A 27,437-nucleotide genomic window follows, 5' to 3' on the forward strand; every position below is an offset into this window, starting at 1 on the left:
GTTCATCTCGAACTACTTTTACGGTCTGGCCTGCTTTCAGCTCGTCTTAGTAACAGGATCGTGTTCACATGTTTCTGTTTTGTTTCTACGGAGACATGAATCGCCTCTTAAATGCCCCGTATCCTGAATCAAAGGGCGAAGAAAGTCGACGAGAAGTTTAATCTGAGGTAAACGGATACAGTCCTCTTTTCTGTTATACTATTTTCAATTTGCAAATATGTAATTCATTTTTAGTTATCTTTTCAAAAACACTAAACAGATCTGCTTTTAAAAATGTAGTATTTTAATCACGTTGATATACTGTCATTGATACACTTTTACATTTCAGGTTTAGTCCTATAAAAATAAAGTTAAAGATGAATATTCCTTAATGTAAAAGCTTGCAGTTTCCGATTAATGGTTCTTCTTCGGCTAATTCACTTACGGTCTGTTAACTGAATCATTGCCATCTGAACTTATAACACTACCCTCTGAAAGGTTATGCATGCAATCCACTGCAGTTTGTTACATTCCTTCAGAAAGACGGTATTACGACAGAAATGTAAATATGTTATATCGAGGAGCAAGTGCTTTTTCTGGATTTTCTTGAGCCACTCAACTACTCTGCAATTTAACACCATGATTGAGATATACGGTAAAAAAACGAGACCGCAGTTTCTTACTCCGCGACAGCAATCAGTACTGAATAGTTCACCTTATGGTTTCTATTAGTTGCTTTGGATGAAATTGCCTATTTTAAACTGTTCCCAGCATGACCTTTATACAGTACATGTAATTGTTTATGTGTTGTGCTCAGTCCATCTAGTTTACACTTAGAATGAAACATCTGGACATGGACACAGTTTCGAGCTCAGTGCTGAAATCCAGGGTAAGGTCAAGTCCACACTCTGTGAAGCAATGGCAGTTAGCCAGTATTGACTTCCACCCTGCCATAACTGAGAGGCTACTGACAACCACAGAGACCAGATTTAGCACCTGGACCCCCATCACCAACAAGATATCCAATCAACAGGTAAGGGAGTTTACTGCTTGAATGCTCTTAGACTGTTTTTACATGGCACATCCTCACTTTTGGTATGTACTGCTTACATTGTGTCACTATATGGTAGAGTACTTGACCAGGAACTAATCCTACACCACCTCACAGGAGAGTATAATTGATAGTACATATATGAGTTTATATTTTTATTGTACATGCTGGGCTAATAATTTATCATTTAGAATGCTTCTGTTATCTCCCGAGAAACTTCAAGCATCATAAAACTCTAGACCTATAGTGAAGTAAAGATTTTCCCCAAGTTCTGATTGAAATATCCAGATAAATAAGCTGATGAAACTGGAATGAACTTATCAACAAGGTTGTAGCCTGTCCTGTGCGCAATGTATAAATACTATAAGTTTAATTCTTGGCTGACTTGGTAACCTCTTCAACACTGTTATATTGTGTGTGATTAAATGTGGGCATTAGGAAAATTATTTTGGATGGTTATCCAATTGTTTTCAGTGCCAAGTCGAAATAAGTCAAGTTACTATTTCTGTCTTATTTGCTAAACTACAAATAATGGATGATGTAGGCATACTTTCATAAACTCTCATGCAGTTCCATATTTTATTATTCATACGTTAGCTAAGCTATGGCACTGTAGAAAGTCACTAAATTATGTTTTTGATACTTATTATGAAGGGATATCACACTACCTAATGCCTTTCTTTTTTAATTCAAATGTTTTGTGCACCTTCATATATCTCTGATTGGTGACTTTCATAAAAAGGAATTAACGTGGTAGGGCAGAGTGGTGTGGTAGTTCACACAGCTTCTTCACAGGGCCAGGTTCTGAGTTTTAGTTCCAGCCTTGGGTGTCTGCCTGTGTGGAGTTTGCATGCTCTCCCTGAGTTTGTGTGGGTCTTTACGTGGTGCTCTGGTGTTGACCCACCACGGAATAGAGTGTTTGTTAGATGTCATTGGTTATTCCCAATGCTTCTGGGCTAAGCTCAGGTTTGCTTTGGGCCTTACTACGGGAGCAGCTGGTTTCTGGAAATGAGTGGATGAAGGAATAAAAACAAGGATAAAACCACCTGTGTAAATTAGGTTCAATTAGAAAACAGGTTTTCTTTCTTAATATGCTGTGCTGAGAGTTATTTGTGCAGCATACTACTATGAAAATGTAAATGATAAGTTGTGCTTCATTTTTGAGTTCAGCTGACTCATACAACACATCGCTTTCAATAACCGCCTATCTACAGTAATTCAGGGTCACAGCAGACCGGAGTGTTACACTGCGGAAAACCAGGGACTGGGGCGGACAGGTTTCGCAGATGTCTGCTCTTTATTGTGCATAACTCTTACTGACACAGAACGGCAAAAACCCGCCAAGGCACCTAAGTGCCGTAAAGCAGTAACCCCCAAACCAAAAGCACAACAGCGTCGTAAACCCCAAACGGACGCTGTGCGCAACATGACACGGAGTCTACCCACTGAAACAGTCTGTCCATCGTAGAGCACACACAGACACAACACACACGCTCACTCTATGGCCAATTTCACAAAAGCCAATTAACCTACCAGCGTGTGTTTGGACTATGGGAGGAAACCAGAACACCTGGAGGAAACCCAAGCGAACATGGGGAGAACATTCAAACTCCATGCAGAGAGCACAGCAGGAATTGAACTTGGGGCTCCAGTACTATGAGGCTTTAATCCTAACCACTGTACCTCCATGCCACCCTAATGCTTAAGTCCAAAATAATGTGATTTTAACATAAATATGAAGACATGAAGGAAAATACATGGGTTTGTGAAGTTACTGTAAATCAGGAGTCTTCATTTCTTGTGTAGGGAAGCTATGTGGGCTTCAATGGTTTTAATTCCACCTGAGTTCTCACTTATATTATAACCCTAACCAGTGTTCATTAGTCTTAGTCAAAGTAACCTTTACCCTTACCCCCTTTTTAAAACATCTATTGTAAGTGAAGGATCAAGGCCTTTTAAAAAACTTGCATTTGAAGCATTTATGCTTTTAAATGCATAAAGTTAGAGAAACATAATTTCATTTTTTCAAAGCTATATTGCCAGACCTTGAAGTTCCATCTCTAAATCTAATTTATCACCATTTTCCTACAGAGATAGATGTGTTTCAAAACCATAGACAGCGTCAACACATCTATTGCTGTCTTATTATCTATTATTGCCAGTGTACTCTCCCTGAATGCTCCCTTGTCAAGTAATTACCTTGACTTTATTGTTAATGATTTTCAATGTCAATGTAAATGATATAAAACTAGTAAGTTTGAAGAGCTGCGTGTGATAGAACATCAATAAAAATGTCTGAATTTCTTACCATAAACCTACTAGATATATTACACTCAAATAGTAGTCAAGTACTAGTCCTTTGAAACCTTTCCAACTGTAGACTTTGAATCCATGCTACAACAAGCTTAGTTTCTATATTTGCTTTAATAACCAGTTAATCAATTACTCCTACAATGAATAGTATTTGATCAAATTTGGTCAAACGTATTAACATGCCATACTTTAATCCAGTCTTCAGTCCGAACTGACAAATGTAAAATGTTAAGGATTCAGTTTTTCACGGTTTCTAATTTTTTAATGAGTTGTCTGTCTACATTCATATTGCCTCCTCAGCTTTTTCAGGAAAGGCTGAATCTCATTCTCCACTGGTTTGACCTGTGGACTGACCATCAGAGAAAACAGTTTATTCATAATGTGCTGATGAGGTGTTCGAAATCCCAACTCAAGTACGTGATCCACTGATTTATTCTGTTTGTTTTAACTATCCTTGGGTCATATTAATGTGATTGGGATAGCTACTTTTAAATCTAAACTTTTGCTACATAGTTTTTAAATTATGAACTTTTGAAATTGAACTGATTAAAGCATTAAAATGAAGTGTTTATCAAAATGCTGATGAATACTGGTACCTTAAAATAAAACCTGGAAAGTTATTAACTATTATTTTTTATTGTACATAAGTTTATGAAATTGTTAAAGTCTGGACAATAGAAAGCAAAACTTGAAAGTCTCTTAGATGAAAATATGTAGCCAGTGGTTATGAGTATAACAATATGTTTTTTTAAACCTAGTTGTTAAGCCCATTCGCTGTTTTGGAATGAAGTGTATAAGAGACAAAACCTTTAGTATCTGTTTTTTAAGACTGTATTTTGTGCAAAAATGAAATAGACAAACATACAAAGTTGAATATTTAATATTGTGTGTGAATTGTCAGATGTATGAATCTGAATCGCCAGTATTGTTTGGTATTCAGACAGGCTTTTGAACTAATGAAGGTCTGTTCCAGAGGCAAGCATGCAATCATGCAGCACCAATGTTTTCTGATAGTACCCTCATACAGCATGTACAGTCTGCCATTCTGACAGACAGATGAAATCACCTGTTACACTGCAATGTGCTTGTCCACATTCTTTCTTCAGGTTCACAAGGGACTGGTTCACAGAGGTTGTTCCTGTTACCAACCTGGACTTCACATCTGTCCTACCACGCTGCATTTCCCTCTACATCCTCTCTTTCCTCAACCCTAAGGAGCTGTCCCAGGCTGCCCAAGTCAGCTGGCATTGGAAGTTCTTGGCTGAACAGGTTAGGTGACCATTGGTCTCCCTCTGGCTGGTATTACCACAGAGTAATAAGGTTGTCCAGACCAGATGAAACCAAGCTTCTGAAGGTTTTTAATAATAGTTTCTGTCTTGCTCAGGACTGATGTGGTGATTCCTGGCCACAATTACATTACGTGGAATATAAGTGGAATCTAAGCCATTCTTTGTTGTTCCAGGATTGTTTATGGATGCCTAAATGTGTGAGGCATGGCTGGTTCCTGCCCTACATCCCCTCAGACAATGAATATGGTGCCTGGAAGAGACACTACGTAGCCTGTGTCATGGATCTGGACTACTTGACACCCCGTGAGGCTGCAGACATTTATGGGACTCTGAATGAGCCAAAGGAAGAGGCAGAAGAGCTGGAAGAAAGACTAAGGGAACGCATGATAAGGAAAAAGATACGGGAGAAAGTGACAGAGTATAAAAGTGAGTGATGCTTTCAGCAGTGCTGGAAAGGTTGCTTATCCATTTAACTGTAATTATTTCTGAACTGTAATTATTTCCTCATAATTGAGTTTCTTAAAAAACCCAAAGCAGGATTTTTAATTGATAGTTTAGAAAACTGCTTTTTCCATATACTGCTGTAAAGTGACAAACTTTTAAATGAATAATCTGGATGACTGTATCTTGGATGTTGTGCAGCAGTCTGTTCAGGTTGGATGTGCCTACAGTAGATCCAGTTCCCCCTATCCGAATATTGTGGGGTTTTTGTATTTATTCTTGAAGGCAATAAGATGCCTATTTTAATATTATTTAAGTAGACTTACAAACATTAAATCTTCTCCTGATATGTACCCAGCCTGTTTAGTAAGAAATTTTGTAATATCATGCTCCGGCCTGGTCCTATAGGCTATAGGTTCAGATATGTCCAGTGTCAACCAATAGTTCTGCACTCTAAAACATAGAGAGTATCTGTAAACCAGGTTCACTTACTGTAGTTTATTGACATTTGTCTCAAATAAGAAAGGCAAAATCTTGAGTAAATGAGCAAAACTCTTTAAAAGATTTGGTTCTGTAGTAAACCAGAAGCCAATAAACTGTGATCAGGAAGTAAACATCTCATTTCACCTATATAAATGTGTTCAGATGTTATTTTAAATTCAAATACAGTAATTTTTTAGGTCTAAAAATTGATATTTATTCCTCAAGTCTTTTTCTGTCCATTGTTTAATCTACAGAAGCTTCATTAAAATCAAGACCTGCCTGGCTGAGCAACAGTTGGACTGCAGGGATGTCCAAAGTCCAAAGTGACAAGCTTCAGGCACACCTGAAGCAGGAGGGATTAACTGCTGCTCTAGTGCTTTTAGGGGTAGAACACTTCCTTGTGTTTTGAAATCAAAAGATAAAAGACTCAATGCAAATAGCGCTGAAAGAAAAACCTTGTTCGCGTAGGTCAAGGAAGTACTGTAAACCGTCAATTATTAAATAAGTATGGTATATATCTTTCAAATTTAGAAAAGACTGCACACCTTTAGTTTTACATATGGAATAGCAGAAATAAAAGTCAGTGTCCCATATTTGAAGCTTAAATATAAACCGATTGACATTTTTTGCAATAGCTAGGTTTTACACTGCATGACTGAAATTTTTTTTTAATGTCCTTTAAAAAAAAAAACTTCTGATAAACAGTGCTGACTTAACTGTAGGTTTATTCACTTGTGTTTCTAAGTCCTAGCCCTGGGGGACCCCTGTGTCTGCTGGTTTTCATTATGACTAGACCCCTAATTGTCTGTGTTCATTAGCCTGTAACTGATCTGCTCGATTGTTTAGACTTCTCTTCTGTACTCAGTCTTTGGTTTCAGAAAAACTCTGTGTATACTATTTCCAAACACTTCAGCACAAAGCACTTTATGCAGTCTCTCCTCAACTTGCTAATTAAGAGTTTGTGCCTTTATTTCTGCATAGCTCTTAATAGGTGACCAGTTTCTGATGAACGGACACAGGTGGAAACAATAAAAGCACCAAATTGTTTCCACAGTAAGCCAGTGTTTTTACCAAATGGTTAAATTTCAGCTCACTCACATAAATGGGTGAAATTGTAACTCAAGAATTGGTAAAGAGAGTCACCAATTTTAAATCCATTATCACAAAATATGGGGAGAAAATAGAAATACGCCTAAAACAGAAGCTTGAAATCAATTCATCTGCAATTACAAAACCCATTTGGAGCAAAAACCAGAAAACACAGAGATCCCCCAGGACCTGGACTAGGAACCACTTGACAAGTGCTTAATCCTGTTGTTGTTGGTTGTTCCATTGTGCAGGAGAAGACTCGGTCCCAGTGGTCACTGTCCAAGCTTTTGGCACAGGAAAACCAGGGTACCTTACAGAAACAGCTGTTGGTCACTTCATTAAAGTCATTGCCTAAGAGGTCAGTAGGGCACACGTGTGTACAAACCTGTGAGTGAATCTATGAACCCAGACAGAATAAATGGGATGGATAACAAAATAAAATCTCAGAAAATACCAAACACGTAAAACATGCTTGCAAAAATTCTATATTTAACCCAAACACTGCTCTGTGATTTTATCCACATGACAGCTGTTTACTTCCTGTTGTTGTAGCTGGAGGCCAGTCAGATGTATAGCTTGGGTCATGCTTATAGCAAAGCTGCAATGTTTTCAAATATACGTCTAAATCATCCAAAAAGTACACTCAGGAACGTAAATGAATCCAAAATACTATGTTACAATTGGTACTACAGTACTACTCTGTCCCATTGCTCGCCAGGATAGGCTCCAGCTCCCCTTCAACCCTATATTGGAGAAACTGTTAGAAAATGGATGGAAGGAAGAGGGGTAGCTGTCTCTTATTCTTGTGTGATCATTCTGAAATGTCACCTTTTATCCTGTTTTTATTGTGTGTGTCTGAGCTTCTGGTTGCAAACCTGAAAAGTAATAAATGTCAAAATAATGTGTATAAAGTCATTGCTAAAGCATCATCCATTTGCGAGCAAGCTAATGATGTTCCCTTATTATGCACTGTATTTCTTATAATTTAATCTCAAGTGCTACAATGACAACAATAAAGTTCTATAATATTTACAGTATGAATTCAGATACTTTAATGTATGATAAGCTAAAATAATAATAATATTTTTTAGGAAAAATGTGTCAAGTGGCAGTCCTTACCCTGTGCCCCCACAAAGAATGAACACAGAGAAAATATGTGGCAGCCCACCATGTCACTCTGCACTCCATGTTCTCCTGGTGTCTTCCAGGGTGCCTGGTTATGAGGTATGAGCCTTCGAAACAATGCCTTACTGGGAATTGTGAACCAGTGCCAACTGGTTTGAGAAAACTGTAGATGCTTCTTCAAACAAACGCATTCCTCCACGTTACCATCTTTTTTACAAGCTTTTGTCTTTTAAATTTAAGATTCCATTTTTCCTTTATCGTACGAAAACAAAGAACTTCACTGAAGGTACTGTAGCTGAAGTACTGTAAAATGTAATCTACAGCTCTGTTTGTCTTTGACAGAGCAGCTCTACTGCTGCTGTAAATGCACGCAAAAATGTAACTTGACAGAAACCTTCATTGAAAAGATTATCACAGAGAATTCGAAATTGCATTTGCATTGAATTATCCTCCAGGAAGGAGAGCATTTCAACACGTTTAGAAGACAAATATTAAAAAGAATTTAAAAAAGGAATGAAGGCCGATGTGAAACTGATATGATACAAGCACTAACTGGTAAATGCTTTGACAGTACAATACTTAATGTAGAGTAGTAGATTAATGGAAGGGCTGTTTTTATTTGCAGATGCTTTTATACAGTACAAAGGTGAGGGTTGTTCCACTCCTTTATGATTACTGTGGCACAACACTGGAAGCTTTGCTGTATAGAGTGGAACAGGCACTACAAGGGCAGGTCACCCAGAGTGTGGGAATCTTCACAGAGGGGAACCCAGGGGAGATTGCTCTATTACAAGGTGTGTACACACCATCATCGGCTGATAATAACATCTCTTATGATGTACCTGAATACCTCAAACCTTAAAAATGTTTGTTTATACTCCACAAGGTAATGTAATAAAACTTGCATTGTTATTCTCCTGCTTTTAACAGTGATTTGAAAATAATACTACGCATGAACAGATATCATACCTGTTCTCATCATAGAGTCAATTGTGTCTAAAACATAGATTGCAGACTGTTTGACATCAGCTGCACAAATGTTTTGTTCAACAATTCTGTGCTATGTGCAATTAAACAAATAGAAAAAAATTATTGTGGGATCCTAACAAATTGCTATATTGTAAGTGTATCAGCACCATCCATTTCTAACAATTTCTTCACTAATTATTAAGTGTATTATTGTTTGTTTAACATTATTATCATTTGTTGGTGGTTTCTCTTTATTATACACTCATTCATCCAAGCAGTAAAAAGTAAACAACATTTCTTGCAAATTTAAGACATGGAGTGAAGATAATTTCTACAACTTCGTTTATTTACTAAAAATACTAAGTACCACCTGTGTCCAGAAAGTGCAAAAAAATGAAACTAGCATTATTCAGAAATAAGCGGAGTAGCTATATACTGTAAGCTCTAATTATGCTGGTTGACCTCTCTCTTATTTTGTCCCTTCTCTGCTCACACTCCAGCAGCTGAGGTTTTCTACCTTTTTATCTTTTCTTCTTCCAGCTATTACCAATACATTTATGTCCTGGCTATAAAAAGTAACTGCTAACTACTGTTCTCTTCTTTCTCAGACTGCACAATCACCGAAAGGACTGTTCTGAGCCCTAAGGTGAGAGAATTCTGGGAGAAACTGTCAGGCTATGTGTCAGAGGGAGGAAGTGTGGACATTTTTTTTCCTCTGGCAGTATCAGGTCAGTCCATGCAGCTTTTCTTACATAATGCTTTGGACTCCTGTCCTCAAAAATGGTCATTTTCATGTGCACTTGTGACACAATCCAATAATCAGTGTACTATACATAAACAGTACCATTTACATTTCTAAGCAATCACACATTATTGGTATGAATGATCTTTTCAAACAAGTGGATATACTTGTAGAAGTAAATTGCCAGTAAAACAGGAAATTTGACTTTCCTTAGACCCATAAAACACACCTCTTATTCTAACAGAAGATGAATTGCAACCTCAGGTAGAGCTAAGAACATAAGAATATTTGCAGCAAATGAGAGGAGGCTATTTAGCCCATCTAACTTATATGGTTGCCTGTAGCTAATTGATCAAGAGAATCATGTTTCTTTCTTGAAAGAAGCCGTGGTTTTTAATTCAACTACATTGCCTGGGCTTGTTCCATATTTCCACACCTCTTTGTGTAAACAAGTGCTTCCCATTCGTGTTTTTTAAGAAACTCACTTACTGTATGTATTTTATATTCATTTCACTTTTGATTTGAGTCTATTCATTTCTCTATGTAACCCAGTATAAAAAGAAAAATGGTCTCTTTTCGTATTTCTTTGCCTCTCTATACATGGAGTTTCTAACTTGTGTGGTCCTGTGTAGCAGATAAAATCAGCGAAGTGAGGAGTGTCTAAATTTTCTATTCCAAACCTTTTTGAGTGCGCAGACCCCTTTCCAGTTTCCAACCATTTTGTGGACCACCATGGACTGATTATGTGTTACAATCTTCTATATCAGAAAATGTAACATACAGTAATAACAAAGAAATAATCTGCACTTGATAAATATTTGATATATACACACCTTAAATTCCATGAAATCCTAATTCATTTCCTCAACAAATAGATTTGTGAACCTCAGCAGTACATAGACACGAACGTATGTATATTCAGTAACAAAATGAGATGGCTGGTGTTTCTCTTACGTCAAAGGCAGGATATCACGTTGGAAAAATGACAGCCCTAAATGTGATTAAACTCCACATTTTTGTTTTCAGCAGATCCCCTGTAATAGCTTTGCAGACCACCAGGGGTCCTCACATCACTAGTTGGAAACTGTTGTACTAGATGTATTATATACCTCATCAATAATACATATTTCCAGATTCCCTGAGGGTTTTAAGTTGGCTATTAATAAAATGCAGAAGGAAGGTGTGTTGGCCCAGCCTAGTGTTACTTGTTCTCTGACGTATTTAAGAGAGTTTGTGCTGGCATAGAACCTATGAAATATTACTCACTGTAGCCAGGACATAAGCCTTGTAGCCTGAAATGATGTTCCTGAATCAGTAAGCTTTCAGAGGCCAGAAAATAAAAGGCTGAATGGGAGCTTCTAGTTTTAACCCCTTTTGTTGTTCTACACAATGTGGTTTAGATTTCAATAAAAAGACTGCTCTTTTGAACACATTTGTATGCTCCCCATTTAGTATATCACAGATTATTTATGAATACTAGCTAATTGCTTTTGTGACTTTATTTTCTGTTTTTTTTTTCTCCTTTCAGAGCCAGGAAAGGACATTATCTCAAAAATCTCAACTTTAACAGGACTGGATGTGAGCACACCCATCGGGATTACAACTGGATCATACCATCACAGTGAGCATCTTCAAGTGACCCAGCCATATGCAGAAAACTTTTGCTGACATGTTTACACTGGTTTTCTACTAAATTAAATTTAAAGTATTGGGTACATATTGAGGTCAATAATTCAGGTTCTTTTATATAAGTAAGTATTTTGCCTTTGTCAAAAATGTATTTTAAAAAACATTGAGTAAAAACCTAATTCTTGATAGTTTATACCTAAGGTTTATACCTAAGACAAAGGTTCTAAATGCTTGTTTGTGACTATGTTCTTGAATTCAATAAAAAGTTTGATCCCCCTGCTGAAGGCAAATTCCAGGCATGTCACTTAATACAAGGTAGTTCAGTGTTTAAATCAAAGTTTCTCTGACCAACATTGTGTGACTGAAAAAGTCACTGGACCTGTTGTCCTTTCATGCCCTAGGCACTGCAAGTTACTTTGCATAAAAAGCATTATCTTACAAACAATGTTATTATTATGGATGGATGGTTTGTGTTTTCTTGACACTTGTCTGCCCAGTGGAAAATCACATACTTGGTTAGGAATTTGCAGACTAGCAAGTCTGAATTTTGCATTTCAATCCAGGCCTTGGTTCTACTGTATACTTTGAGTCTGGAAAGCTTGATTTGCAAAGGGTAAAACATTTTGTGTTCCCTGTTTTTTTTATTCAGTTAACCTGGATGAATTCCTGTATGAGGGCTGTACAGTTGCTGCCTCACTGGGGCCCTGGGTTCAATTCTGAACCTGGGGTGCTATCTGTCTGGAGTTTACTTGTTCTCCCTGTTTGTGTGTGTTTCCTCCCACAGTTCAAACACATTTGTTTTCTATCAAAATTAACTTTATTTCATGAAAAACATCTCACAATAAGTACACGTTCAAAATTATTACATTATTAAACTTACATCAGTTAAAACCTTTCTTAATCGGGTGATTGTCCATTATAAATGTTGGGGCTGGATTTGCACAATGAAAGAGTCTATCCAAGCCTTACCGCTTGCTGTTGTCCATGCCCTTTCCCTGTTCCGGCTCTGAAACTGCGGTTGTACAGTCCTCCGCAGGAGCTCAGGGAACAGGGTTTTTCTCTTTAGTCCCTGTATAGGGCCCAGAGTCCCTTCCAGTTAAAACACATTCTGGTAGGTTAATTCACCTCTTGTCACGAAGCGTTCTTTCAGGACCCTATGCAGACAACACAATCCGGGGAGGAGTGAGGAAAACGCCATTGTAAAGCCTATGCCGTCAAGTTGCTCCTGGACTCGCGGGTAGGCGGGCTTCCAGGCGTCCATTTTCCAAAGCTGAGCCCAGATTGGCAGGAATGTCTGGCTTTTATAGCACAGGGGGCTGGAACCGGAGGCAGGTGCGGGAGTATAAAACAAGGAAGGGCTGGAGCATCCTTAAGAAGAGGGGTTTACGATCGTGACACCTCTGGGAAAATTGGCCCTAGGTGTGTGTGTGTTCTGCAATGGACTCGCGTCCCGTCCAGGGTGTACCCCGCCTTACACCATGGCCTGTTTTCCTAGAAGCCAGTATGTAGCCATAGCCATAACCTACCAGTATGCTTTTTTGACTGTGGGAGGAAACTGGAGCAACTGTAGGAAATCAATGCAAACATGGAGAAAACATACAAACTCCACACAGATTGAACCCATTGCTCCAGCAACATTAACCATTGCGCCACTGTGCCACATATGGAATAAAAGCCACAAGTCATTGCATCTCTCCATGGTTATGTCTGTTATTTTGTTTAGTATATTTAACTATGGGTTTATTACAATATGTGTGATAATATACAGACATTTTTACATCTCCTGTGAAACGTGTCTGTGTTGCTCGTAGTCCTCAGTGAGTGGCTGGGCCGAACCTCAGGCCCCTGTTCCTCCTACTTCAATGAGGCTCCTTTGCTGTGGTGGTGCAGGCAGGCTGAGCAGCTCGACCAGATACTCAAGAGCCTAGGAGAGCAGATGAGACCCCAGCTATGTGAACTGCAGGCGGAAATGTGTGGAAGAGTCATTGGTAAGAGTAATGCAGGGTAGAGGGGCACTGAGAAAGTCTGTTTGGGTTTCAAGCCCCTCACAGACGACATAAACCAGGTCAACAATTGGTCACTTTCCCTAGAAAATATGCATTATTTGGTGAGCTGTGCATGCATGCTACTCACAACCAGGTTTTGGCTATAACAACATGCCAGATGGCTAGGAGGTTATGGGGTAACTTCCAGTGAAAAAACTGTAACTTCATGTTTCCACAGGTCAGTTTTTGTTTGATGCTGCAGCCGTGTCAGAAATTCATGCAGACTTGGAGTTAACTCGGGCCTTAACTGAAGGACTAGCAGAACTGTCAAGAGACAGACGCGTAAGTGTTCGATCTACGTGTTTCAGTGTGCATGTGGACCACAGCTGTGTTTGACATTAGTTGTATTCAAAGTCAAATGTGATTATAAAAAAGGTGTCACAGCAGGATCCCTGAAGTTATATTAAGTTCAGTCATTCAGCCAGAGCCATGTCATCATCTTTCCATCTATCAGTGAAGACATTGTTAGCAATCAGTACGTACATGTATCAACGTTTTTATATCAATCATTGTCCGTGCTTCAGAGGCATGTCTGTTTCATCACAAGACAAGTCCTCCTTACACTATTCTCCTCTACTGCCGCTGGGAAACTCATTTGTTAATTCTTTTTGCTCCTCATGAGAATTACATTGTGCTAAAGAAAAAGTAGATTGCATTGTTTTGAAATATTGTTTCATTGTGCTGATACAGAAGTTGATTCCTTTTATTTAAAGAAATAAATTCCTTTAATTTAGCAAAGCGGAAGAATTAAATGATAATTTTGAAGATGCACAGGTTATAATTTTGCTGTTATATGTTTTACTTAATGAGAGACTTGATTTCGTCATCAGTTATTGTTAAAACCAATTTAAATAAAATATTTTTTTATTAAATAAAATATTTTTACAATACACAGAATGTAAGTCAATGTAACAATCAAGAAATAAGGTTGTAAAAGGAAGAAAACATCTGCAGGTCTTTACCATGAAGGGAATAACTTTGGGTATTCATAAAAGCAGTATGATACTGATTGAGAAAAAAATTGAGCTTTACTCCTAGACTGAAAATTTGTGGTAATTGTAGAATAGGGACATAACACAGTATTGTCTTCTTTGAATGCAATAACTATTGCAAAATATTGCAATAATGTCTATTAAGAATGCATTACTGGCTATTATGCATCCATCCATTTTCTAACAACTTTATCAAAAGTTAGTCCATCGCAGGGAACACAAAGACAAAAAACACTGATACAATTACAGCCACTAAAAACCTAGAAGCCAACTAATCTGCCAATATGTTTTTAAACTGTAAGGAAGTCAGAGACTGTACCTCAGGAGTTGAACTCAGGGCCTCAGTGCTGTAAGGCAGCAATGCTAACCCTTACACCACCATGGCTACTAATAACATTTTTTTATATAATATATTTAAAATCTAATCATTTTTTTTCCTTTGGTTAGACACGATTAGGTATAAAAGTAAAAGAGAATGAAAGCTGGTTTTGTGGATTTTGGTTCTGCAGGAGAATCCTTTGGAATTTCTGTCAGAGTTCCTTAGGAGAAGAGCTGAGGGGGGAAGTGGAGAGAAGTCACATAAGGCCTTTTTGACAGAGTGTGACCCAGGAAACCTCACTGAGCACCCCAAGGCAAGTCTTCCCTCAGCAGACCCCTGGGCAGTGGCTCTTGCTGCCCAGAGCAGCTGCATTTGTGGGTTGGGAGGGAAATATTATTTTACTAAAACATGAAGGTTGAATAAATACACACAATGATTTTCATCATAGTTTTGTCATAAATCAAATACAACACATTTCATGCAATCATGGGAGGAACAGCTCCATCCATCCATTTTCTAACCACTTCTTCTAAGGTCACTGGGGAGCCGGAGTATATCCCAGCAAGCAACAGGCGCAAGGCAAGATATGCTCTGGACAGGAATCCTTCCATCACAGGGCACAGACACGCAGACACAAACACAGACTCACTCACAACAGGGCCAATTTTTCCTGGAAACCAATGAACATGCCAGTATGTTTTGGGATTTTGGAAGGAAACCAGAGCACCTGGTTTACATACAAACTCCGCACAGACTGAACCCAGGGAATTGAATAGGGGTCACCGCGCCACTGTGCTGCCTGGGAGAAACAGATCCTCACTGCTGGAAAAAATCTTTACTTAGGTGGCCAAGATTGCTGAGATTCCAAAACATTCTAGGCTGCCTAGGGAAAACCAAGACTCCTTATGTTTTTCCTTTTCCACAGAGTGTGGCGGCACAGGTGGGCTCTGCGGATAGGCGCACTGTGTTTGCCAGGGAGCTCCTGCACAGCGAGAGGGGCTATGTGCAACTGCTGGAGGTGATCAGACACGTGTATGTCAGGTCGCTGAGAGCTGCTTTGTCTTCCAATCGCGCCATCCTGAGTTCCTCCAGTGTCCTCATTATTTTCACCGATATCCTTGACATCCTGGAGATCAACAGGTGAGCCTCTTTGTCTCTCCAAAGCACTGAACTGTTTACAGCACTGCTGTAGTCTTGATTAACCAATCAAAGTTAATTTAGGTGATTTGAGCTCAGAATTAAAATCAGGTGCTCCTGTGGCTTCTAAGACAAAGGATGTAGAACTTGCATCCCCAATTTCATGTGAGAGTAGTACTCCAATTCAATCTTGTACAAGCTGCTGTTGCATATTGTTGGATTTAATGACATAATGTAATTGCACTTCCCCTCTCAGCCAGTTTCTGGAGGAACTGACAGAAAGGCTCCAGGAGTGGGGTCCTGCCCAGTGTGTGGGAGATGTGTGTGTCAAATTTGGTGCCAGATTGAGAAGCTACACTAACTTCTTCAATAACTACTCCACCATCCTCAGGACTATTGATAAGGTGGGTTTGTATTATGGGAGAATCAGACCCTGGGGATGCAGACAGTTTTCAAATCCTCATTATTAATGAAGCCTGTGGGGAATTTTTACCATGACGTTGCTCAAGTGGAAGATGTATATATCATTTTTATACAGTCCTCCCAAACTGTGTAGCAGTTTCTTAGGTTCTGTTTTTTTCTTTACTTAAAAAATCTTCAGTATTAATTTTACTAAGTAGTAGTTCAGGTGGGTAGCTGCGTCAGCATGCGTAGGCTGCAAAGGAACAGGTAATAGGTTTATTCCATGCTGAAAAAAAGAAGAAAGAGAACACAACGTTTCGGCCGTGGAGCCTTCTTCAGGCTCCACGGCCGAAACGTTGTGTTCTCTTTCTTCTTTTTTTCAGCATGGAATAAACCTATTACTTGTTAATTTTACTAAGGCTTTTCATTGGCATTTGGACAGTAAACAGAAGTGCCAAACATGTTTTTGTTCTGCAAGTATCCATTCATGTACAAAAGGAATACTGTTTCATTGATAACACAGACACCTGCTCATCTTACCTACTCTGTTATACGTTTTCAACTACACCTCTGTCTTACCAGCTTCTCAGCTGTGTTATTTGTGCTGAGGTATTGATGTGAAATCCAGCTGTCATTTAGGGATTTATCAATTATAATAGGTTACATAGATTATATATGTTACATAGACTCAACCTTGGTTGTGTCTGTCTCAGTGATAACATTTTTAATACAGTGCAGAGAGACGATTCCTTCTTTCCGGGCCTTCCTGAAGAGGCATGACAAAACACTGGGCACTAAGATGATGAGGTATGGATGAGCATATTCATTTCTCATCTCAGGAATGTAGAATTTTAAATGTTAAGATATAGTGTATTTGGGCACCTAAAATCTTACATATTAGTGTGATATTGAATTGGGTTACCACTAACTACCAAGTTTAAGTTTTTCTAAAACAACACCATGCAAAATATTTTGTACTTTCTTCACATAAACACAATAAATCTTGTAAAAATGTCTATCTTGTTACTTAAATCTAATTAGGAAATAGTTTTTTTTATTTCATGAGAAGTCAGTTGTGTTTTCTGCTGAAATGCGTTTAGTGAAGTCCTCTTTTGTTTATCTGGTGATAATGAATGACTAGATACGTTGTGCGGTTTAAAAAGTGCTGAGACACAGCAATCAGCAATCTTAATCGTCCCTTTCATGAGAAAAGTGACTAAAATAGAGCTGTGAACTTTGATAATGCTGTTACTCTTTCCCCTAAGGTTGTCAACTTATTGTTTTCTAGCTTGTTAAGATAAATAGATTAAAAATATTGTGGAGGAATGTACTATAATCTCGATGCCAGTAAGACCTCATTTATTTTAATAGATTGTTACTCAGTGAGGGAGAAGAAGCCAGGAAGATTGTATGTTCTTTAGTTTCAATATTTAATTTGGTTAACATACATTTGTTACTATATATATATATGATGTTCTAAGAGCTGCTATTATTTTCAGCATTTTTCACTGCACAATTTACCAAGGCATTAATTTTTATTACATGAACACAAGAAATATCAATAATTAAAAAATAATTTAATTATGTGTAAAGCAATATTCACCTAGTCTACCATATTTATTTCTGAAGAGTATACTAGAAAAACGTATGTTTGTAGTACAGATTTATATAGCTTTGCCAGGGACTATACACATAAAATCCTCTTTAGATACCCTTGTTAAGAATTAAGACTTAAGCAGAGTATTTGTTTTTTTAGAGAACCAGTCAAAAGTCACTTGGAAAACAATATGAGAGTTTCCCAGTATTTTATACACCTCAGACAGCAGCATTTTTCAGTGTAATCCTTGTCTGACAATGCCTGGCAAACTGTTTACTACTTCTTTGTGGGTCAAAGTTTAGTAGCAGAACTGTCAACTTGTAACTTTTCTGAGCTTGTTTTCACACCATACCTTACCTTGACACAACAGAAGTTCATAACTAAAGATTACTTTGATGGAATAAAGTTCCTGAGTAAGGCAGTGCAAATGCAGCTATGCAAAAAAACTGTTTTGTTCTAATTTATAACAATGAAGTAGAATTCCTTTGCAAACGTTTAACTAGAGTTCTCCTTGGAAAGGATTCATTTTTTTCAGTAGTTTCTGATAGCAGTTGGTGACGGACCGCAACTTACAGTAAGTTAGGTGACTCAAAGCTTCTGAGCGCATTAAAAACTCACAATTGCTCAGGCAGTGCAGCCACACAGTCTTCCACAAGGCTCTCAAAACAAATACACTCATCCTACTAAAACAACTCATTCGCCAATAACACCATGAGAGCCCATTATATACCAAACATCACAAGATGACCCTTGTGTGAGGACGTGACTTCTAATCCCTTCACCAATTATCTAATTGATTAATTCCCACCCACTAAGCCTATTGCCAGATAATAGGTGTTATTCTTTTTATTTATTCTTTGCCTTTGGCTGGTAGACCTTAATGAGATGCTGAAAACAATTTAAAAAATTATGTTATCATCTTATTTTTGATAACTAGGAAGTGTGCATTGATACATTTTCTCTGGCTCATTGTTCACTAGCATCAGAGAGGTTCTGACAAACTTATCTGAATTTGTGTTTGATTTCCAGCCTCCATGAAATGTAATGTTTATATTGGTGAAGAATACAGGAATTTTCAATAAATTACAGGAATGGTTTTCAGTTTATACACATACTTTCTCTGGCCCATGTCTCATTGTCTACTCTCCTCTGTCTTTTGACCTTGAATTCAGCCTGCATGACCTCCTGCTGTTACCCTCAACACGCTTTGAGGAATATCTGTCTCTGCTGCATGGAGTGTCCTCGTACACTCCCCCCGAGCACCCTGACCATGCTCATCTGAGCTCTGCGCTGGACACCCTCACGCGTTACAGGGACTTCATTTGCCAAGTACTGTATACCACCTCTTCAGGCTAACCCCATTGGTACACTGGGGAGACTGTCTTGTGTTCCTAAAATAATGGAAATAAGCAACATATGATGCAAAATATTCATAATGTAGGTTGTAATGTATGGAGAAATGGTTTCAGATAATGTTAAAATGAAACACAATCCATCTTGGTCTCTTTTTCAGCTGAAACAGACTGCGAATGGGGATTCTAAGTTGATGGAAGCGCAGAAAATGATTCAGAGTTGCCCAGTAAGTTGGATTTATGACTGAATTTTAAATTGCTCTCAAAGATTACGAAGAATCAGTAAAGGTCCACTGACTCTGAAAAAGAGTCTACTGTAGCAGATTCTCCTTGAGTGGTAGTATGGCAGGGATGCGTCACGATCGTCTTCCCTCCTGAAGAGGGTGCACCTACCCTTTTGTATTCCAGTTACTACGCCTGTGTCTTGTTACTGTTTTTACTATCTAAGCCTGGCGTCTTCGCAATTCTGGGCTCAGTATTGGACGACGGACATCTGAAGGCTCGCCTATTCACCGGGCTTAGGAGAAGCCCGAGGGCAAGACCTTTTCCCCAGGCGTCCTGACCATGAGTTCGGGGCTCGGAGTGCTTTGCTCTGTTATTGTTTTATCTTCTATGTTCCTGGATCCCTTTTCCCCGTACCTGGACCTTGGACATCACCCCGATTCCCCCTTTTGGACTTCCCTCTGGACTAGATCGCTACGCCCCCCGAGCACCAGATCACTGCCGTCACGTTCGTCCTCCCGTTCATTCTTTGCCATGTCTTCCCTTTTGTCCTTCTCCAGCCACTTCCAGATTATACTGTCTGCATAGGGTCTTTACTATTAGACTCTTTTCACGGGAGTCAGGACCGGCTCTCATGACAGGATGGACCTAATGGATCTACACACAGATAAATGGGTCTTTACATTGTTCTTCTGAAGTGGAATATAACCCTGTTGGGAATCTAGAGGTTGGGTAGAGGCCAGACCATACCTGGTGCAATGAAATTAATCTGATCTGATCCCTAATCTGATCCATAAACCCCAGTTAACTACCCAAATTTCCCTTTTGTCAAAACTGTGACGAGGTTCCTTTGAGAGCTCCCACCTTTTTTCCCAATGGAGCAAGCTGTCTTGTAGAAGAGTTTGTAGTATCTAAACATATTAACCGAAAAAGTGATCTCTGCTTTTCCTCTCAAGAAGCAGAAGACTTCAGCATTCTAGTTCTGATTAGCAGAGGTGCTATATGAATAGATGAATCTTTATTGATTTACTTGTATGAGTGGCTTGAAATCTACAATAAATCAATAAAAGATGGTTGGTGTTTTCCTCAGAATTTGATGGAAGCAAACAGGTATCTCATCAGAATACAAGATGTTGCCCAGCTGAGCTCTCCTGACAAAGAGATTAATGCTTCACTCAGGTACATTTTTTCATTTTGACGCTATAGACCACACTCTCTTTGACACAACAGAATCGAAATGCCTTTAATTAGAACACTGTAACAAAAACTCCCTGCATACTGTATAAATATGTGTAAATATAGTGGAAATGTCCAAACCAACAATATTCAAGTTTTGCTGGTGATTAATTTCTGTGCCACGAATTTGACCACTGAAGCTAAGCAGGGTAGAGCCTGGTCAGTACCTGAATGAGAGACCTCCTGGGAAGCTATAGTTGCTCCTGGAAGTAGTGTTAGTGGGACCAGTAGGGGGCGCCCACCCTGCAGTCCTAATGCCCTGGTATAGTGGTGAGGACATTATACTGTAGTGGGCATTGTCTTTTGGATGAGATGTTAAACCGAGGTCCTGACTCTCAGTGGTCATCCCTGGGCAATTCTAGAGAAGAGTAGAGAGTTACAGTGCCTTGCGAAAGTATTCGGCCCCCTTGAACTTTTCAACCTTTTGCCACATTTCAGGCTTCAAACATAAAGATATAAATTTTTTATTTTATGTGAAGAATCACCAACAAGTGGGACACAATTGTGAAGTGGAACGAAATCTATTGGATTTTTGAAACTTTTTTAACTAATAAAAAAATGAAAAGTGGGGCGTGCAAAATTATTCGGCCCCTTTACTTTCAGTGCAGCAAACTCACTCCAGAAGTTCAGCGAGGATCTCTGAATGATCCAATGTTGTCCTAAATGACTGATGGTGATAAATAGAATCCACCTGTGTGTAATCAAGTCTCTGTATAAATGCACCTGCTCTGTGATAGTCTCAAGGTTCTGTTGAAAGCGCAGAAAGCATCATGAAGACCAAGGAACACACCAGGCAGGTCCGTAATACTGTTGTGGAGAAGTTTAAAGCCGGATTTGGATACAAAAAGATTTCCCAAGCTTCAAACATCCCAAGGAGCACTGTGCGATCATCTTGAAATGGAAGGAGTATCAGACCACTGCAAATCTACCAAGACCTGGCCGTCCCTCTAAACTTTCAGCTCAGACAAGGAGAAGACTGATCAGAGATGCAGCCAAGAGGCCCATGATCACTCTGGATAAACTGCAGAGAACTACAGCTGAGGTGGGAGAGTCTGTCCATAGGACAACAATCAGTCTTACACTGCACAAATCTGGCCTTTATGGAAGAGTGGCAAGAAGAAAGCCATTTCTCAAAGATATCCATAAAAAGTCTCGTCTAAAGTTTGCCACAAGCCACCTGGGAGACACCCCAAACATGTGGAAGAAGGTGCTCTGGTCAGATGAAACCAAAATCGAACTTTTTGGCCACAATGCAAAACGATATGTTTGGCGTAAAAGCAACACAGCTCATCACCCTCAACACACCATCCCCACTGTCAAACATGGTGGTGGCAGCATCATGGTTTGGGCCTGCTTTTCTTCAGCAGGGACAGGGAAGATGGTTAAAATTGAGGGGAAGATGGATGCAGCCAAATACAGGACCATTCTGGATGAAAACCTGTTGGAGTCTGCAAAAGACCTGAAACTGGGACGGAGATTTATCTTCCAACAAGACAATGATCCCAAACATACAGCAAAATCTACAAAGGAATGGTTCACAAATAAACGTATCCAGGTGTTTGAATGGCCAAGTCAAAGTCCAGACCTGAATCCAATCGAGAATCTGTGGAAAGAGCTGAAAACTGCTGTTCACAAACGCTCTCCATCCAACCTCACTGAGCTCGAGCTGTTTTGCAAGGAAGAATGGGCAAGAATTTCAGTCTCTCGATGTGCAAAACTGATAGAGACATACCCCAAGCGACTTGCAGCTGTAATCGCAGCAAAAGGTGGCTCTACAAAGTATTAACGCAAGGGGGCCGAATAATTTTGCACGCCCCACTTTTCATTTTTTTATTAGTTAAAAAAGTTTCAAAAATCCAATAGATTTCGTTCCACTTCACAATTGTGTCCCACTTGTTGGTGATTCTTCACATAAAATAAAAAAATTATATCTTTATGTTTGAAGCCTGAAATGTGGCAAAAGGTTGAAAAGTTCAAGGGGGCCGAATACTTTCGCAAGGCACTGTATTTCCCCTCTCGGCCTTTACTGTGGCCTCCAAATTGTCCCCATGTATGATTGGCTTGCACTTGCCCTGCGATGGAGTGGCGCCCTGTCTAGGGTGTACCCTGCCTTGCGTTCGTTGCTTGCTGGGTATGCGCCGGCTTCCCGCAACACCGTATGGTATAAAGCGGTTTGGCAAATGACATGACAATATAATTATGAATATCCTCTCTGAATCTCTCAGCTTTCCTCTATATTGTCTTGCATGCAATGTGTTTATCCTTATTTATTCAGTCTATGAAAATTTATATAATAAATTATCCATTGATCAATTTTCTAAATCACTTTATACAGTACAAGGCTGCAGGGGGGAGCCGGAGCCGGCAAGCAATGGGTGTAAGGCAGGATACGCCCTGGCGGGGACATCAGTCCATTGCGGGGCACACACATAGACACAAACATGCACGCATTCACACCAGGGCCAACTTTCCAGAAGCCAAATAAACTACCAGTATCTCTTTGGACCGTGGAAAGTAACAGAACCACCTAAAGGAGATCCATGTGAACAAGGGTAGAACTCTACTCAGATAGCATGCCAGGAATTGAACCCAGGGCTCTAGCAAGGCAAGGCAGCAATACTAAAATCACCACTTTACTGTCCCTATTATAAATGATAAAATATTTTAATACATTTAGGTTTCTCAGATATTTTATGTAGAGTTGGAAAATTGTTATGAATTATTTGAGGATTTTAGAACAACTGTTTTTTTTATATATTTTATGTGATTACTTAAATTGATTAGGTTTAAAGCAGTCCTGAAGTTTTTGTTAAATAAAACAATAGCATGCTGAACAGCCAGCTGTTAATATGGAACCTCTTTCCTTGCACTGTAACCTTTGTCTGGCAGGATCTACGAGCATGTGAGTGACCTCAGTCTGTTCTTGTTTAATGACGCTCTGGTCATCTGCAGCAGACACATCTCCCATGTGCCTTTTGAACATGGCTGCAAGAGAACGCTCTCCTTCCTCGCCTCAGTGGCCCTTCACAGGCTTGCCATCGCAGACATCGCCGACACAAAATGTAGGTCCAATTATGACGAGAATCCTAGGATGAAATGACAACCTAAGTGCCTTGCCATTCTCATTGAAGTCCGTATTTTTTATTTGTTCACTGCAGTCCTTATTTTGTATTTGTACAGTATCCACACGCCTGCTGGTCAGATGAAACAATTAAACATATAGAAAAACCTGGTGGATTTCTACATCCGATCCCAGAGGACTTGTGAAGGGGACTGTCGACATGGCCCCTGTTTGTCAAAACATGTGAACACATTTCCTAATAATCAAGTTCTCTGAGTTAGAGGACAAAGGGCATTTGAGATGTGAGGCAAACTATAGAATATCTAGTTGATTTTAATTAAGAAAGGTTTGTAAGATCAAAGTTTGAATCTCTAGAGAAATAGTCTCTAATCTTAGCCCTCGAGGGATGGTGTGTCTACAGGTTCCTCTATGACCAGGAAAGGGGAGACTGTTTTTACTGCCTAATAAAATTATATACACACTCTAATGGATGCTATAGCAGACATTTTGCATCAAATGCAGCTTGTACTGTAGCTGGCTCTTAAAGGGACAGGGATCACAACTGATAGAAGAACAATTAACTGTTACTGTATTCATTAAACTGGTTGCTGAAGGGAAGAGTGACCTTTAGTTAGCCAGAAACCCTCACCATTCCAACAATTCCTACAATTTGATTCACATGTAATCTGATAATCTTCTCAGTAGGAGTCATGTCATTACTTTAAATAAGGTAATTTGTTAGACACAGCACAGCAATGCTGGTAGCCAGAGCAATATGGGAGGCGGTGATGAAGAGTAGACAGATGTCCAGAAGAAGCACTATTTTTGCAATTCGGAGTGCTGGTGAATTAAGGAACTTTGGAGCAACTGATTGGCCAGAGGACTATCTTCCCATTTTAAATTTGATTGCAGTAGCTTGCATTAAAGTGGATTGAGCCATTTGGAGATCTGAAACATGTAGAATCTTGTAGCAACTATTGATTGAAAGTACATTCAAACGGATTGCAAGATTATCTTCTGACAAACCATTGAGTATTCAGCAGTTCTAGTGAAAGGCACTGCTCTCAAACAGCCCAGCATTCCAGTGGGGGAAGGAGTAGTTGTCATGATCGTAAGTCCCTCCTCTTAAGGGTGCTCCAGCCCTTTCTTATTTGTATTGGTTTTCCTGCACCTGATCCTGCTCAGCCCTTCCCCTTTAAAAGCCAGACGCTCCCACCATTCCAGGCTCAGCTTTGGAAGAGGGACGCCCGGAAGCCCACCTACTAGCGAGTCCAGGAGGGGCTCTACAGCACAGGCTTCGCAACGGCATCCTGACCATCTAGGTCCAGGGCCTGGAGCGCCTGGCCCCATTACCTTTTTTTATTCCCTCGACCCTTTGCCGGATCCCGCTCCGGCTTTTAACTCTGTCTTGTCTTCATCATGGATGTACCACCCGGTTCTGGACGTTTGTCTTCACATGGATTTCCTTACGAACACCCTTCGGACTTGTTTACCTGGACCACGCCTCCCCCGAGCATGATGCACCTTAGACACGCCCCCCTGTTCTTCCAGCTTCGATTCTGGTCCTTTTTTCCCCATGTTTGTCCTGAAAAACGCTTTGTGACAGTAGTTCCTTCATTAAATAGTGTACCCAACAATTCTTCCCATGTTTAAATTCAAGGTTGTCCAAACCTGAGTGTACATAATGCACCCAGAATACTATTAAAGAGTAATTTCAACCAGAAATTCTACTTAATAACCACAGGCTGCTAACTTAAAAAAAATACAATTAGTTGTCCATCATCTGAAGAGTCTGTTTTAGCAGGTTCTCTACAGTTCAGCTTTTGAGGGATTAAATCAGCCAATTGCTTGTTTAATTGGACCAATTTAAAAGCTTCCCCGAGATCTGCGGATGTTGCTCTTAAGAAGCTTGGTAGTCTGAAGACACACCAAACCTCCAGGACCAAGTTTGGACAGACCTGTTTAAATGGGAGAGCACACACAAAAATAAGACTCATGTGCAGGAAATGTAAATTACCCCATGCCTCTGTCCCATTCTTTGACTCATGGGAAGGGTGTTCTTGACTAACCTTGGGTCACAGAGTTTAAGAACCTACAGAAGGCAACCAGACCTTCCACACAGGAAAACATGTTTGTGCCATTTCTTTAGTTTTGCACATAGGTTTAAACTCTGGTAGCCTGTTATCCATAGTATCCATTTTATGGTAGCCTGTTATCTATAGAACAATACAGTATAACATAATTGATGTTTGTCACATATTGTGAGTAATGTTTATTTACTTTTATAAAAGCCTAAATTATATCTATGAGATACAGTAATGTTAATGCCTGATGTTTCTAGTGTAGTAAACAGATTAATTGAATGCTTTATTGTTCTCTAAGCTACATACTTATTTCAGAACTTTTGTTAATCGTTCTTAAAGAGAGAAATGCAGAGCTCTCTAGATTTATTCATACTCCCAGCTGAATAGATACAAAGACATAACAATAAATTGCAGATAGGATCTTTCTTAAAAAGAGGATTTTTTTCAGAAAATTAAATTCCAAACACATGGGTCACATATTTTCACAACTCTATATTATTTTAAATAAAATACAGGAAAAACTAGTCTGAAATATCATTCTGTTCCTTGAAAAAGCAATGGATGCCTCTAGAACTATATAGTGGCCTCCAAATGTCTCCTGCTTCTCTGGGGTATAAAGGGATTAGAACACTACTATGCAGAACATAAGTAAGGACCATTTGCCTTCTGTCTTAAGAGAGCCCTTGTCGATTTCCACAAGTTGCAGAATGACTGTAAAAGAGTCCACAAACTGTCACGATCGCAATCCCTCCTCTTGAGGGCTCTCCGGCTCTTTCTTACTGTATTATAATACAGTATGTGGAATACAATACAGTAATGGTGTTTTTGTATAAATAATTGCTGGGTAAGGCATTTCAGGGCAGTTGTTTGTTATCTTAATCTAATGATCTTGCAAACAGAGTCACTGACCCAAGAGGGTAGAGTACTGCAAAGCAAGCAGTGTTTGCAAGTGGACAGACCATCTTTGTGATAAATCCTACATTTTATTTTTCTTCACTTCCTTCCTTCCTCATGGAGCTGCTCTACATCCTCTTGCTGTGGGATTCTCTCTTATCAAATGCACAATGCTAAGAGAAAGTCAATTTTTAAGTCAAAAGCATTTTCTTTGGCAGTTAAACACTTTAGAAGCTTAAAGTGGCTCACTTTAAGACATCTTATTTTATCCTTTTGTACCTTAGTGTTGTGAAGTTACAGTTGTTCTTTTTCATCCCACCAGATGTAAAGAATGCATTTGCTCTTCAAGGACCAAAACGCCAATGGATTTGTGCAACTGAGAGGGAAGAAGACAAGTTTACTTGGATATCAGCTTTACAAAGCGCAGTTAATGCAGCAATTGAAAAGCATTAAAGCTTTTGCTTACCTTGGAGTACTTGATAAGGTTTCTTTCCCAGTTTTGAATAGCTTTTGAAAAGACTAGTTTGTTTAATTATGTAAAAAACATTTGAGGTTTTTAAATGAAGCACTACTACAATTAAGTGAGTACATGTAGGCATTATGATGCAACACGCTTGTGTGGTTGGAGTTGTGAGTTTTATTTTCAAGATCCTAAATTCTCCATATTTGTATAAAACACATGTAATGATAATGTGCCTGTATGTTGCTCTGCACTTTTGTAAATTTCGGATCCACAAAATAAAAATGTAGTCAACACGACGGAAATGGGGTGGTAATTGGATATTACAGGTAATTGAACTGAAAAAATCATGTTACAATTAAATTTGCTGCAGTTGCAAAGTTACATAAAAACATACTGTCACTTTCTTCTTGATGTTTTTTCCTGTCAAACATTTCTCTGTGTAATCAGTTTCCTCAGGCTAAAATTGAAATGTTCCATGACTGGTTGTGTAAAATGAATTTTAGAAGACCTATGCCACTTTCCT

General features: G+C 39.2%; 1 protein-coding gene across 4 annotated transcripts; it reads left to right on the forward strand.

Moving 5' to 3' along the window:
- ect2l (epithelial cell transforming 2 like) lies at positions 1–27,210 on the forward strand. Of its 4 annotated transcripts, none has more exons than XM_088625009.1 (22): positions 1–167; positions 797–1,012; positions 3,644–3,756; positions 4,450–4,612; positions 4,806–5,058; positions 5,811–5,941; positions 6,897–7,003; positions 7,737–7,869; positions 8,396–8,564; positions 9,348–9,467; positions 11,010–11,102; positions 12,922–13,098; positions 13,334–13,437; positions 14,657–14,779; positions 15,392–15,606; positions 15,860–16,007; positions 16,739–16,812; positions 18,775–18,931; positions 19,116–19,181; positions 20,267–20,355; positions 23,302–23,314; positions 26,774–26,913. In XM_088625009.1, the coding sequence occupies exons 2-22, from the start codon at positions 818–820 to the stop codon at positions 26,777–26,779; spliced, it is 2,649 nt and encodes an 882-aa protein (XP_088481135.1). In that variant the 5' UTR covers positions 1–167; positions 797–817; the 3' UTR covers positions 26,780–26,913. The 4 variants fall into 4 exon arrangements, with proteins under 4 accessions (XP_088481135.1, XP_088481133.1, XP_088481132.1 ...); XM_088625007.1 differs by lacking the exon at positions 23,302–23,314 and adding an exon at positions 23,365–23,474 and having other exon boundaries at positions 2–167; positions 26,774–27,210; XM_088625006.1 differs by having other exon boundaries at positions 3–167; positions 23,302–23,474; positions 26,774–27,210.
- The last annotated feature ends 227 nt before the right edge of the window (positions 27,211–27,437 follow it).

The sequence above is a fragment of the Lepisosteus platostomus genome, chromosome 3 (genome assembly GCF_059453375.1).
Source record: "Lepisosteus platostomus isolate fLepPlt1 chromosome 3, fLepPlt1.hap1, whole genome shotgun sequence".
Taxonomy (NCBI): Eukaryota; Metazoa; Chordata; class Actinopteri; order Semionotiformes; family Lepisosteidae; genus Lepisosteus; species Lepisosteus platostomus.

What these genes read in the sequence shown, in the direction of transcription:
- ect2l (XM_088625006.1), top strand. Translation starts at nt 818, where the DNA reads ATGAAACATCTGGACATGGACACAGTTTCGAGCTCAGTGCTGAAATCC. An exon ending in AACTGGATCATACCATCACA is followed by an intron (nt 11,103 to 12,921) that starts GTGAGCATCTTC and finishes TGTTGCTCGTAG; the next exon opens with TCCTCAGTGAGTGGCTGGGC. An exon ending in AAATGATTCAGAGTTGCCCA is followed by an intron (nt 19,182 to 20,266) that starts GTAAGTTGGATT and finishes TGTTTTCCTCAG; the next exon opens with AATTTGATGGAAGCAAACAG.